This window comes from Carassius gibelio, chromosome A6 (genome assembly GCF_023724105.1).
Source record: "Carassius gibelio isolate Cgi1373 ecotype wild population from Czech Republic chromosome A6, carGib1.2-hapl.c, whole genome shotgun sequence".
NCBI classification, from domain to species: Eukaryota; Metazoa; Chordata; class Actinopteri; order Cypriniformes; family Cyprinidae; genus Carassius; species Carassius gibelio.
The window spans coordinates 3,304,038-3,319,077 of NC_068376.1; the positions used below are offsets into that span (position 1 = coordinate 3,304,038).

Sequence of the window (15,040 nt, forward strand, 5' to 3'; positions counted from 1 at the left end):
CCTAATCAGGAGCACATCACTAACGCTTAAAAATGCTGCCTATGTAGGGAGCAAATGCTCCATCAATATTGGTATGATTTAAAATAATTGATTTTCCATTTTTCCAACATTAAAATATTATTTTTCATTTTTTTTTTTTTTTTTTTTTTACAATTTTATGCAGAGCAAATGTGTATGACTTGCCAATTAGGACTTTTAACAGCTCTGTTATATTCTATTCATTCTATTCTATTTTGTTTTATTTTATTTCATTTTTGCAGATCAAATGGCTACATGTGCATGATTTGCCAGTAATGCCCATTATTTACTGTAAGTTCTTAAATTAATTTGACTATAACCGCACTTTTAATTGTATTTTATTGATGAGGATCCTGAGCTGTAAATGTTTTGATGTATTTGAGCTGTTTGTGATGCTGCGGAGCAGAGATTTGAGGAATGCTGAAAGAGGACATGTGCTGAACACTTGTGGAAGTGAATTAACATCTTCCTGTATGTTATGAGCCACTGCTGCTCCTTCCTGTCCCCGTGTGTGTGTGTGTGTGTGTGTGATGTCCTTGCCTCCGAATCCTTTGATCAGATCTCTGCCATCACTTTAACGGCGTTTTATGTGCCAGTGGTTTTCTCTGGAAAACACTCCTTTTCCCAGAACATGAAAGTTCCCATGATTCATTTCTATTGTTTCGATCCGTTCCTCAAGGAAGAGCGGTTTATACACATCACCTCTCTTACAGAACTGTGCTGTTGTGATGGTATCAGATGGTGATCATTTAGTTGCGTCTCTGCTCTTATTTTATAGCCACTTTGTTTACATTCAGTTTCCACATTTTTTAAAGAAGAGCATTGCACATTCATTTAATTTTGTCTTATTAAAAGATCATTTTATTTTAATTTAATTCAAATTTGATTATTTCCTAATTAAGCCATGACATTAATGTAGTACCATCTTAATTGCACATGTAATTTTTGCAAGATTTTAAAATGTTGAGACGGTACTAACCAAGTTTTTAACTTGTTAGATTTGACTCCGATCAGCTGTCTCTTGGCTTCAGAATATATTTTTCATCTAATTAGTGATAAATGAAGCTGTAAGACACAGTGAATGAACCTCTCTGCCTTCATCGAAATGCCGTTCACTTCTCTTTTGACCCCAAGAAACTTCCTTCCAGACACCCCTAGAGCGCTGTTAATTACTCTCTCTCTCTCTCTCTCTCTCTCTCTTTCTCTGTCTCTTTCTCTCTCACACACACACACACACGTGTGGATCGATACACACTTCACTCTTAATTGGCGGTGCTGACGTTGGCTTGTGGTCGCTCTGATGAACCTCTAAACACTCGCTGTGAGTTCAGTCACTGTTCATCGGATTCACTTTCGACACTTGTGCTGCATCCAGGGGTCGATGCCCCTGCTGTTACCGTGGCAACAGGCCAGACCGCAGCTGCAGCATCTGTTTCCCACCTGGTTGCCTGGCGACCACCCAGCTGTCAACACACAGCTGCCACATGCCACAGCTGAGTGTGTGTGTGTGTGTGTGTGTGTGTGTCCTGTTGCTCCACACGTTACTGTAAACTCAGTGTTACTGAGAATTGTGAATTCACTAGTCATTTAGAAATATATATTTATGTGTGTGTAATATGTGTGTGTGTGTGTGTTTGTGTATAAATATATATTAAAAGTTATTTTCTGTGGCCGTGCTGGAGCATTTCCTGAGCGTCAACCACATCAACCCTGAGTGAACCGCATTATGAAAGCAGCTTCACAAGACTGATGATGAGCTCAGATGACAGAGAGAGAAATAAATTCAGTGCTTCTTTTCCAACATGCGCTCGTTCACCGCTGTATTATTTAACTCATGCTAAGTTACGTCTTTATTGGGATCTTGGCGGATTATCTGTGTGACTCCGACTTCACGAGAATAACGATGAGCATAGACAACAGAGAGAGATAATTAAATTCAGCGCTTTTATTTCCAACATGCACTCATTCATGGCTACGTATTAATTCAAGCAAAGTAACGTCTTTGTTGGGACAGGACTTGATGGATTATTTAACATGACTCCGTGAGTTGGTCTCTATTTCTTAGAGCCAAGCTGCATAAACTACATATCAAGCATTTATGTAATGCATCTAATTTATGCATAACTGGCTGTTATTTTAGATAAAGTTTACTAACTACAGCAGATCAAGTACCTGCATGCTGCTGTTGCCGTCTCCGTCTTACCACAAGATGACGGCGTTTATCGGTGAATCCGATATTACAAAACCGATATCCAATTATGATAAAATGCTTAAATATTGGGGAAAATATCGGTAAATTGATATATTTGTTGATCTCTTTTAAAGCCTCCTGATCATTTCAGATGTTGTGTGGATGTGTGTGGGTGTATGCTTTAGTGATTTCAGGGGACAGGAAGTGGAATATGTCATCGTTTAATTACGCCTGGCTTCCTTAAACACTCATTTTAGGCATCGTTGCTTTGGTAATCACCCACGTCTCCCGGAGGAAGACCAGTCCTCTAGTGACTGCAGATTACACTCAGACACACACACAAAGTGTAGTGGTGTAAACACACAATCATGTGTATGTGTGGACCAACAGTTCACACTATATTTAACGCCACTTTCACATAACGCTCACGTCTTTACATCTACACACACTCTCTCTTCCTGTGTTTGTGTTATTTGTGTCTCTGGTATGTGTGTGTGTGTTGTGTGTGTTTATCATGCAGAGGCACAAGACGATGTGGCCTTGTGCATGTGTTTTGGTTTCTCTATCGGTTTGATTAATATTTTGTGAGAGTTTGTGTGCAGCTGAATGTGTGTTATACTTATTAATGCATGTTTAAAGGCAAAAGCATGAAGTCTGGAGTCACCACAAAACATGAAACCGCATCAGCAAGTATCACCGTCCGTGTGAGATCACAGCCGTTAGTATCAGCACATCAGAACCAGTCAAAACCACACCAGAACCAGTTTAAGCCTGAGGTCTGGTGCACTTCTCATGCTTTTATAGCCAAGAGTTTCCCTTTTAAGAGCAGACTGTCTGACCCACAGTTCACCATTTCATGCGACGCTTAGAGCTGTGTTTGTCTGAAGTAGGTCAAGTCTCATGCAGTGTTTATGTTTGTTATCTTCACCCGGTTCAGACTGACACAAAAGGGCCACATCTGCAGAAAAACGGCAAATTGAGCACTTTCGGGTTGAACCCTAAATCACGTAAACCTGGTGTCTAAACACACGACACAGACTCTGCATCTAACAGCATTCATTTAGTACTAGTGATATACGGTTACAGTTTTTGTTAATATTTTATATTCAATTTTAATTATATATTGCATTATAATTTAATGCATTTTCAAATTTTCATTTAAATTAACTTTTGTTTGGCATTTTTGCAATTTAATTTTTAGTCATTTTAGTACTTCAACTTAATTTAAAATGAGAAGTGTTTTCTTTTGCATCTACCAATAAGGTTATTTTAATATTTTTTTTCATTTAATGTTTATTCTCTATCATGAAGTGAAAATGATTTTTATGATTCTAGTTATAGTTGATGATGATAACCCTGTCGTGTTCCCTTGAGTGCACGTCTAGAGCAGATACTGGTGTGTTTCTCATCCGGACTTGTGTTTATTTGACTTCCTGTAGTTCTGGGAAGCACAGATCCGTCAGTGTCACATCTGTGAAAGTGAGCATCATCTGGAAACCATCAGATTCTGATTTATGCATATAAACACATGAAACATGTCACACAGCAGAGTCACATGCATTTGAAATTATAAATATTGCAGGTTTATCTTATCTAGTTTTTGGGACGTATTGTGAACGTGTAAACAAACAAAGTTAGATCTTCCAGAGGAAAGCACATATATTCATTAGACATCTCAGCAACTTTCCTAACAGGACTTGATGGCATTTTTTGGTTTTAAAGAAATCTTGAATTATTGATTAAATCACACATTTTTAATGTATTTGATTAGATTTTGTTTAATGCAACTAATAGTTGCCAAGGTAGCATTTCTCAGTTTAACTTATACTAAAAATTTTATACTCAAGACCCTAACCCATGTACTAAAAAAAAAAAAAACATTTATAAATAAAAATAAATAATTAAATAAGTAAAAACTATATAGATGTATTTAAAAATGAAAATACTGAAACTTTTACTAAAATGAAAAATATGTTTTAGTAAAATAAAAAGAAATAAAAAAAACTATATAGACATTTAAAGAATAAAAAATAAATAAAAAATAATTAAAAATATATAGATTTAAAGAAAAACATTTTTACTAAAATGAAAATGGAAAATACAAAAATAAAAACATTCAGAAAACTATATAGACATTTAAAGAAAAACGAGCGATGCTTTTTCTGAAATGAAAACCGAAAATATACAAATTATAACAAAAAACTATATAAAAAAATCTGATATGTTACTAAAATTAAAATGAAAAAAAAAAAAAAAAACTAAATTAAAAACAAATTATTTAACGTCAAGTGAAAAAACAACCAAAAATATATTTTTTACAAATTAAAATAAAATTGGAAAATCTAAAAATAAAAATTATGAAATATTATGAAAAATATTATGAAACTTTTACTAAAATGAAAATGGAAAATATAAAAATAAAACCAAATTCAAAATATGAATAAAAACGGCTATAGTATGTCAACGATACTAAAATAACACTGGTGTGTTGCAGCATGATGCCAGGCGGCTTGATTTAATATCTTCCCTTCATTGGCTCTGTAATGGCAATAAAACTGGATTGGATGTGTGTATTGCTCATTCATGTATGCTCAGTGTGTGTAAGTGATTTGAGATGAAATGTTGCTATATTAACAGACTCTACAGATACTCTCTCCTCATATCCTGTTAGCTGAAGCGCAGAAGCGTGTGTTCGCAGGAGAGCGATCACCTCGTCACCGTCAGAGACGCCGCTCGGTTAATGCTGCATGTTTACTGAGAGCAATAGAAGAGATGGATGTGTTCAACATGCACGGCCAGATCAGATTTACATTAGTAATATATACTTCCCCCGGGTCTCATTACATTCATACACTCATATATGCACACTGTATCTGAATGAGAAGTCTGTCATCATTCACTTGTGTTTCGAGTGTTTCTAATGTAGATTACAAATAGAGATGTTTGTTGTGAATAACTGAAATCTGTGCTTTAATGTATACTACAGTTCTAAAGTGTGGTATTTTTTCTTTTAAAAGTCTCTTCTGCTCACCAGGGCTGAATGTATTTGAGCAAAAATGCATAGAAAATTGTGAAATATTATTACAATTTCAAACGGCTGTTTTCTGTGTGAATCTGTTTTAAAGGGACACTAAGTAGGAATTACTCCCATCTAGTGGTGAAATTGTATTTTGCATTCAAACTATTTTTGCTCTCCAGCGCCTCGCTTTTTCAAATGCGCGTTGCATCTACGGTAGGCGATATGTACCAAAAAGCTTTGACAGGATGTCTTCTAATAGCACTTCGTCGAGTTTTCCTTCAGGTGAACAGGTGTGTTATTTCAAACAAACTGCAACATGACAACTAACAAACGAATGTTACAGTATGAATTACTGACTGTGGTAAACATGAAATATTGTAATTAGTAGTTATGTCTTCTTTGTTCGTTATATTTTCTGAATTATATGCATTGTTAGATATAAAAAAATATTGTAATATAGATTGTAACACTGACTTACCTGTCGAGAAGAAAACTGGCCACTTCAGCATCTCTTTTGAAATCTTTATCCAGCATTAGCTCTTTCCACCTAGAAAAAGCTTCCCCGACATTAACTCTTGTTTTCTGTAATCTACGGTCACGTTTCCTTTTACGTTCTATTTTTGACTGTTTTGGCGACGATGTTTTCTTCTCCTGTGGCGCGGCATATGTATGGTCCATAATAAGAATGCAATCCAGACTTTTAAACTTGCCGGTGCAGTTTCAAGCGCCTCTCACTGCTCTGCACCTGCGTTTCTGGCTCTGACCGAAAACGCGCTGTGGAAACGCGTTGGCTTAGTACTTTTTGTCCCTCTCTGCTATTATAGTTTTGCAAGATGGCGGAACTACATGGAAGCCTCCGTCGACCTACCCGTCCCATGTATATAAAGATAATAAATTCTTCATTTACGAGGATTAGTTTAAACATTGGCATAGGTATTTGTACACCATTGAGGGCATATTTATGAATAAAAATATTGATTTTAGATAATAAAATACCTAAAAAGTTACTTATTGTCCCTTTAAAGTATAATTTATTTCTGTGATGCTCCGCTGTATTTTCAGCATCATTCCTCCAGTCTTCAGTGTCACATGATCTTCAGAAATCAGAATAATATACTGATTTGCTGCTTAAGAAACATTTCTGATTATTATCAATGTTGAAAACAGTTGTGCTGCATGTGATGAATACAAACTGTGAAGAATAGAAAGTTGCTAATTGGTTCGTTAGCACAGAGTTTGCCTGAATCATAATGATTAATAATGAGAATTCTTTGGCATTTGATGGAGAGCCGGTGATTCCAGATGACCTTTGTGAAGACGTTTGTTTTGAAGTCCTCATGTAAAGCGAGGTGTGTTTCTAAGAGGATTGTGTGTGATTGGTGCAGTAAGCCTGTATGAATGTGCTGTAATACTTCATTGTATGATTCAATTAGCGGCTAATGCATCTAATCCTCCTGTAGTGCTACGGAGAGATGGATTTGATCCGCTCGTGATTCTCTCCTGAGAGACGCAGACTCAGATGATTAGCGTGCGTTTGTTGTCCTGACGCTCTGATGTCATTACTGTAATGATGCTAGTGTTTTCACATGATCCAAGCGTTTGGTCTGGTGTTATGGGATATTAATGAGATGTTAATGATCTTGCTGTGGCTTGTGTTTTGTCAGATTCTGGTTAATTCGGTGAGTCCGTCGCGGCCGGCGCTGCTGTACGAGAGCGTCCCGGTGAGCGAGGGCAGTCCGGTGCTGCGGGACACACTCTTCAGCCCAGACCTGCAGTTCATCTACACACTCACCGACAGACAGGTGAGCACACTGGCTGTTACAACACCAAAAATTATGATTTACAACAATGTATTGCAATTGATGGGGAAAATGTAAAAAAAAAAAAAAAAACCTTAACCTAAAAATAAGATGCATGATTGTTATGCATAACCCATTGTTTCCAACCCATGGTTGTGCTGCACGAAGGGTTTGCAAAAGCTCATCATGCAACCAGAAGTTTTCATGCAACTATTTCACATCAGTGCACACTGAGCAATGATCATGTTCGACAGATGCATCCTGGTGTCACTTAGTGACATTATGTATTTTTATTAATTAAATGCTTTTGTGGGAATCATTTCTCAAATTATGATTTTCTATTAGTTTTAACTGAGCATAACCATGATAAGACATGTTATCGGTTGCTTGCTTTTTTGCTATTTATGCAACTTCTTTCACAGTGAAATCAAGATATCTTTATTCTTAATAAAAGACTTTCTGCTGTATATATATATATATATATATATATATATATATATATATATATATATATATATATATATATATATATATATATATATATATATATAGTTTACACCGGATATACTGTGTTTTTTTTTTTTTTTTGTGTGTATATAAGATGATAGAATTTATATTGTCTTAGCAGATGTTGATTTTGTTTCTATGTTTGTCTCACATTCTGTGAAGTAGTGCTGTCAAATGATTAATCGTGATTATTCGCGTCCAAAATAAAAGTATTTGTTAGCATAAATTATGTGAGTGTTCTGTGTGTATTTATTATATATAAATGCACACACATACAGTATATCTTTTGAAAGTTTTTACATGTCTATAGGCTATCTATATTCATATAATTTATATTATAAATATATTTAATATATAAAAATGACATATTTTTTTAAATGTATACATGCATGTGTGTGTATTTATTTATTTATTTATTTATATATATATATTTATATATATATATATATATATATATATATATATATATATATATATATATATATATATATATATATATATATATATATATATATAAATATACACAGAAAACACATGTTATGCAAACAAAAACTTTTATTTTGGATGCAATTAGTCACAATTAATCGTTTGACAGCACTATTTTTAAAATTTTTATTTTTAAAACGGACTCTGAATTCTGATTGGCTGAGCCACACATACACATTTGCACATCCCCACTTCTGACCAATCATGTGAGTTTGGGGCGGGGCTATCAGTTTAACTGACCAATGAGAGATGGAGGGAGTTTGAAAACTCATTCCTGCTCTTCTGTTGGGTGATGCTAGTAAAGCAGAAATATCACACTCCCACCTTAAATGACTTTTTTAATGATTTTGACATTTTATGTGGTGTTTAAAACCATGATAATGGTGTCTCCCGTGAGAAGAAAATTACCTGTCTCTTTGTTTTCTGTCAGTTTCTATTTTTCCAGTTTCTATTTTTCCAGTTTCTATGCTTTTCTTCACAGGATAATGAAAACGGTGGGCGGAGTTTGAGGCGGCACTCTGCAAAAATTATATTTAAAGCCCTGACAGATAATTTAACTTGACCTCTTGTTCTCCAGTGCTTAATTAAAAAGTGTTTGATCGCCTGTTTCCCGGGCTGAAACCAGATAATAGACACATCTGGATGACACTCGAACAGTTATACAACACTATAAACTCCCTCCTCAGTCACAGCTGCGTAAACCAAGAGGGAAAAACTAACTGTCATCATGGCGATGACATCACAGCTCATTAACATTTGACCGCCTACATTTGCATATCAGAATCTTGAGCGAATTCTAAATGGACGTGAGCTTCCCTGTGCCCTACTCACTGATGAAAATGATTTTGTATTACATTAAAATAAAGACAAATTCAATTAGACGTTTGTATGTGAAGTGGCACGTCAAAACGGCTGTGTGGAAATATGCATGTGGCTGGCGAATCAGATCAGAGTTATTTGCATATAGAAGTCTTAAAGATGCAGTGTAAAAAAGACCTTGTCGGACATTATAAACGGGGAATGAAATAAATGCTAATAGTGTAGATGGGGGCTCTTAATCGGATGATTGTCTTGTATGAAAGAGTTGTGGTTTAATACAGAGGAGCTGTGATGGAGGTTATCACATGGACACACAGGAGTGTGTGTGTGTGTGTGTGTAAGCTTGTGTGTTTTAAAGTCTTAACCTTTTTGTTCTGTCTAATCAAGTCATTGATCATCTGGAGTAAAGTTAATCCCATAATCCTTCATATCAGCAGCGAGTGAATCATCCAGTCTTACTGCAATTAAGAACTTCAGAAGTGTGTGTGTGTGTGTGTGTGTGTGTGTGTGGTTCAGTATTGATCGTGTGTGTGTGTGTGTGTGTGTAGAGTCTGTATTAAAAGCCTCTTGATTGGTTGAGATGTTTTTACTAAAACACACCGACAGTAATGGAAGAGAGAGAGGAGGTTTTCTCTTATTTCTGCTTTAGGAGCAGTTCACACAGAACACGATCTTCTAGTATGTACACACACCAGATGGACTTAGCTTTCACACTAAAAAAATCTTTAAGATGTATGCAATGACTCCTCAAAGTATCTGAAATGCAGGTAAATTCCTTTGTGACGGAACAAACTTCTCCTCCCATAAAGCATTGCGAATTGTAGTTGAATATAAAGTGCTAATACGATGTAACACTATTGATTTTATAGTCATTTTCGATAGATAATAAATATTTGTATTAATATCTATTGCAAAATATACACTGTTTAAAAGTTTGGGATTGGTAAGAGTATTTATTTATTATGTCTCTTCTTGTGGGTGGGTGGGTTTCATGTTACACATGACATCACACACGCATCATCATCGTGTCTCATCTTTGATTGACAGGTGAAGCCTGAGGCTCGGAGTTCTTCCTCATCTCTCAGAATGTGTGTGTTTGTGTTTTACACACTCTATCATCACCTGTTGAAGTGTGTGTCATTTTTCTTGAATTCATTTTGTCTGTTTTAGCTGCAGGCTGCAGAGTAACACGCTGAATATCAGATGAACGGCGCTGGCGGCTGCTCACGAGTCTGTGTGTGTGTGTGTGTGTGTGTGTGTGTGTGTTACATGATGAGTTTCACCATGTTTGAAAATGACAAATTAATTTTGAATGTCTGTCAAACGGTGCGCCTTTATTGCATGTTGATTTTCTTTGCCCTTTTATGCTTTGTTTTTCTCACACACACACACACACACACACACACACACACACACACCTGACCCTGTCATCCTCACCATCTGTTCTTCCTCTCCATTGGTTTTCATCCCTCCATCACTGTTTCTCACTCTGTAAACTGTGTGTGTGTGTGTGTGTGTGTGTTAGGTTGGATTTATAGGCTGGTATTTCCCATCATGCACTCTGAGTTTATATTTGCCTTCAGATGTAACGTGAGACAGTTATTATCATCTGACACACACTCACTGATGAACTTTGTCTCTGTCAGTTGTTTTTCTCTCATACACACTTCATACTTTCAGTTGTTCATTTTCTTTCTCACTTCACTTTTGTGTATTCCTTCATACTTCCACTCATTCTCTTCATTTTTCATACTTTGTTCACACTTGTTCATGTTTTTGTACTTAAATTTTTTCACTCTTTTTTTTTTTTAAATACATTTTAGTTGTTTCTTTTATTTTTTTGTATTGATTTCTGTATACACTTCTGGAAACTTTATTTTGTTCATATATTCTTCTTTATGCTTTTTGTTCATTGTACTTCCATTCATTCTTTTTTTTGTTCTATTTCATACTTTGTTTTCGTTCACACATTTTTGTACTTTCATAGTTTAATTTAACTTATTTCACTCTTTTCAATTTTTTTTCATTCTACTTATTCAAATGTTTTTGTTAATTGTTGCATTTTCTTAGTTTAACCTCTTTATTTCACTCTTTCTTTACTATTTATCTTTCTTTTTTCTAGCATTAAACTTTTTTTCTCTTGTGTCCTACCCTCTTTCCTTCCATCCTTCCATCTCTCTCCTCTGCTTGCTCTTCCTCCTCTCACGCGCACACACACACACACACACACACACACACACACACTTGTTGTTCTGTTTTCAGCAGGAGAGCTTCAGGGTTCCTGTCAATCAAACACTGATCTCTGTGGCATCTGTCAAATGGTTCAGGATGTGTGAAGCAGATTTTGTTCTTTCTCTATGCACACACACACACACGTACACACAGTGTGTGACTGCAGTGTTTCTCTGTGTGTGTGTGTGTGTGTGCAGGTGACGCGTGTGCCGGTGGAGCGCTGCTCTCAGTACAGCAGCTGCTCTGAATGTCTGAGCTCCAGAGACCCTCACTGCGGCTGGTGTGTCCTCCACAACATGTAAGCACACACACACACACACTCAACACACGTCACAGTGGTACAAATATCTACATAGATGCATTTCCTTTCACCAGTCTGAAGTTTACATGTAATTTGACAGACTTGAATAAGTAGACTTTAACTCTTCATTTGTCACCCGGGGCTTGTTTTCCGAGCGTCTGTGTTTTTGCATGTGGTTAACCGTGTGTTTGCACATCGGCCGATCAAACTCTTCCTCAGGCTGCAGAATAAAGACACTGTTGAAGCATTCATTCTGATTCACAGAGACGGGTCGCTGAGGCTCTGATCTCACTCACGAGAGAAACATTAGCAGGATTTCAGCCCAGACCGAGAACTGAACTGTGCTTAAAAGATCATTAAAAGACAAAAAAGACTTCCATCCATAGGCACCGAGATATTCAACATATTCACTATTATACGAAACCTATATAAATGCAATCCCAAGCCTCAAGCATCAAGATGTGTTACATTCCAGTTTCATTATTTTCATGACAATTATGCAAACTATGGTGAATCCCAAATTCTCATGATCAAAATGCAACATCTCAGTTTGTTATATTATTATATTCGATTATTTATTTAGTTTTTTTGCAAAACATAAAAAAAAAACTAGGTCGAAACAAAAAAGAATCTAAATTATTCAAATGATCTAAATGAATGAAGTAATCGAAATAATTCACTTGTGACCCTGCAGCACAAAAGCAGTCTTAAGTCTCTGGGGTATGTTTGTAGAAATAGCCAAAAATGCATTGTATGTGTCAAAATAATAGATTTTTCTTTTACGCCAAGAATCATTAGGATATTAACTAAAGATTATGTTCCATGAAGATATTTTGAACGTTTTCTAACATAAATATATCAAAACTTAATTTTTGATTAGTAATATGCATTGCTAAGAACTTCATTTGGAGATGATTTTCTCAGTATTTTGATGTTTTTGCACTCTCAGACTCCAGATAGTTGTATCTCAGCCAAATATTGTCCTCATAACAAACCAAACATCAATGAATAGATTATTTATCCGGCTTTTAGATGATGTATAACACTCAATTTTGAACATATTATAATCAATATGTCAAAAAATTTGTTGTCTTTTGTTTGGTAAGTACTCAGGTTCATATCTCAGGTTCATATGCTTTTTTGCTTAAAGTTTTCCATTTTTATTTATGATTCATCAGGGAGCTGCTTGAAACTCTGTATTGAAGAATGTTTCTGGAGAAAACGAATGTTTAAGTGAAGTCCTTCACACAGGCTTCCTCCCAGTGTTGATAACATCAGTTTATTAAGACTCTGAACGGCTCGAGGATGGACCTTTGATAGAAATGTAAGTCTGTTCTCTCTGTGTCCTCAGTTGTTCTCGCCGCGATCGCTGTGAGAGAGCCGACGAGCCGCAGAGATTCGCCTCCAGAGAGGAACAGTGTGTGGAGCTCACGGTCCAGCCCAACAACATCTCCGTCACCATGGCCCAAGTCCAGGTGTGTGTGTGTGTGTGTGTGTGTGTGTGTGTGCGCACTATATGGAGCGCTCGCAGACTCACAGCAATATGGAGCAGCAGATGTCATGTAGAGTGTATTTTAAAAACAAGCAGATGAATTATGGGGACGTGGGCCAAGCGTTTTGACTTTGTCTGTGTTCTCCATCGATCTGCCAGCTGGTCCTGCAGGCCCGCAACGTCCCGGATCTTTCCGCAGGGGTGAACTGTTCCTTCGAGGATTACACCGAGAGCGAAGCAACAATACACGGATCACGGATCTTCTGCCTCTCGCCGTCAGCCAAAGAGCTGGTCCCCATCACACGCCAGCAGAGTCAGTGAATCTTAAAGTCTTGAAGAACATCAGTGATCCAGCGCTTGACTGCTTATGTTATATTATACAACACCTTCAGTCTGTTCCACAGATACACTCAGTGGTTTTGTTTTCAGATCATCATTATAACTGTCCTGTAGGGTCTGAGGGATTATTGTGTCCCAAACAGGATTGAGGATTGAGAAGACGCTCTTAATAAGATCAGGTTGCATTAACGAAAAATATTGAAACTAAAAATACTTAATAGTTTTGAAAATAATGTGCATTCAGTCACTGAACACGACGATTTTGACCCTGCATAATTAAAATGCCGTTTGCAATTGTTTTTCATGATTTTTAATTGTCTGAGCAAAAAAAAAATTTTTGTAAAAAAAAAAAAAAAAAGGAAGGAATCATAATAATTGCTTCATTTCAGAGTCTCAAATCTTAGTATGTTAATACAAACACAATATCCTGAAGGTGCCTGGGTAGTGAACAGCAGGGATATTATAGTAAACTTAAACAAAAACCATAAAAGAGCATTTGTCTTATTTGTAATAAAACATTAAATAAAATAAAATCTTGTAAAATAAAACTATATATAAAGTAAAACTATATATAAATCAGTTTTCTGATGCTCTGTGTCCAGTACTTTCCCTTCATCAGTGAAGTACATGCTTATAGTAGAAGCTTATGAATTAGGATGGAGCTGTAGACTTGATTAAACGCTGTAAGTGTTTAGATAGCAGCTTATATCAGCTTTTTCTGCCGTTCTTCATCCAGAAGCAGAGATCTTACTAACCTCTTTTCTCTTTTATTTGTCCCTCTGAAGAAGACACTCATGTGGTGAAGCTGTATCTGAAATCGAGGGAAACGGGGCAGAAGTTCGCCAGTGTGGATTTCACCTTCTACAACTGCAGCATCCACAGATCGTGAGTCTCTCTCTCTCTCTCTCTCTCTCTCTCTCTCTCTCTCTCTCTCTCTCTCTGTGCTCTTCTCGTTTTACCCACAAGCCCCTCACCACTCGGGGGTCATATTTCTGTCGTGCTGATTGACAGTAATTCTCTTGAAAACAGACTGCGGTTCGAGTCCTGCAGATAGTGGGACCCCCAGCTGAACGTCTCAATGAGTTTGTGTGTCATGTGCGCTTCTAAGACGCTCCAGATGGGTCCAGACTCTTTTGGGAGGTCGGTGTGTAGTGTCTTATTGCAGGACAGATGAGCCCAAAGCTGTCTCCTGAGATAGAATACACACACACACACTTCTGAGTAACCGCATCTCAGATACACAATACCTTCACATACACACACACACACACACACACAATCAGCAGTGAGCTTTAAAACTAGGTCACACAGCTCTTTTCTGATAAGACCAGCTTGTGTACTTGAAAAATACACTCTGCATATGAGTATTATCATAATTGGATAATAGTATGCTTTTTTTATTCAGTGCGTCCACATCTCTAAAAGCACAACTGCAATTTAGAGGACTGTATTTGGATAATAAAGTGTTAGTGTGGACTTTGTTGAAGCTGTAGATGATGAAGAGAATTATGTGTGACTTTCACGAAACCGGTCAAGAATATTTCCAGGTCATATTTCCTCTTAAATTTTTTTATTAATTTCTATTTATTTTAATATTTATTTTCTGATATTTTATTCATATATTTAATTTATATTAATATTTATTATTTATTTTTTTCTAATTGAAAAACCTATTTTTATTATATTTTCATAATTTAAAATATAACCTTACCTCAATTTATCGTTCATCACATACAGCTTTTTCTTTAGAATAATATAGATATTTTTTATTATCTATTTTTTATCTATCTATTTTTTATTCTTTATTTATTAATGCAAAAATCTTATTTTCATCTTT

The 15,040-nt window shown here is 36.1% G+C and overlaps 1 protein-coding gene across 1 annotated transcript in view; it reads left to right on the forward strand.

Moving 5' to 3' along the window:
* LOC128015274 (plexin-A1) overlaps window positions 1-15,040 on the forward strand; it is a 103,247-nt gene that overhangs the window by 38,464 nt on the left and 49,743 nt on the right. Inside the window, exons 4-8 of the mRNA XM_052598977.1 lie at window positions 6,893-7,030; window positions 11,269-11,369; window positions 12,724-12,847; window positions 13,024-13,177; window positions 13,989-14,088. Coding sequence (XP_052454937.1) covers window positions 6,893-7,030; window positions 11,269-11,369; window positions 12,724-12,847; window positions 13,024-13,177; window positions 13,989-14,088 — 617 coding nt within the window. The remainder of the gene's footprint in view (window positions 1-6,892; window positions 7,031-11,268; window positions 11,370-12,723; window positions 12,848-13,023; window positions 13,178-13,988; window positions 14,089-15,040) is intronic.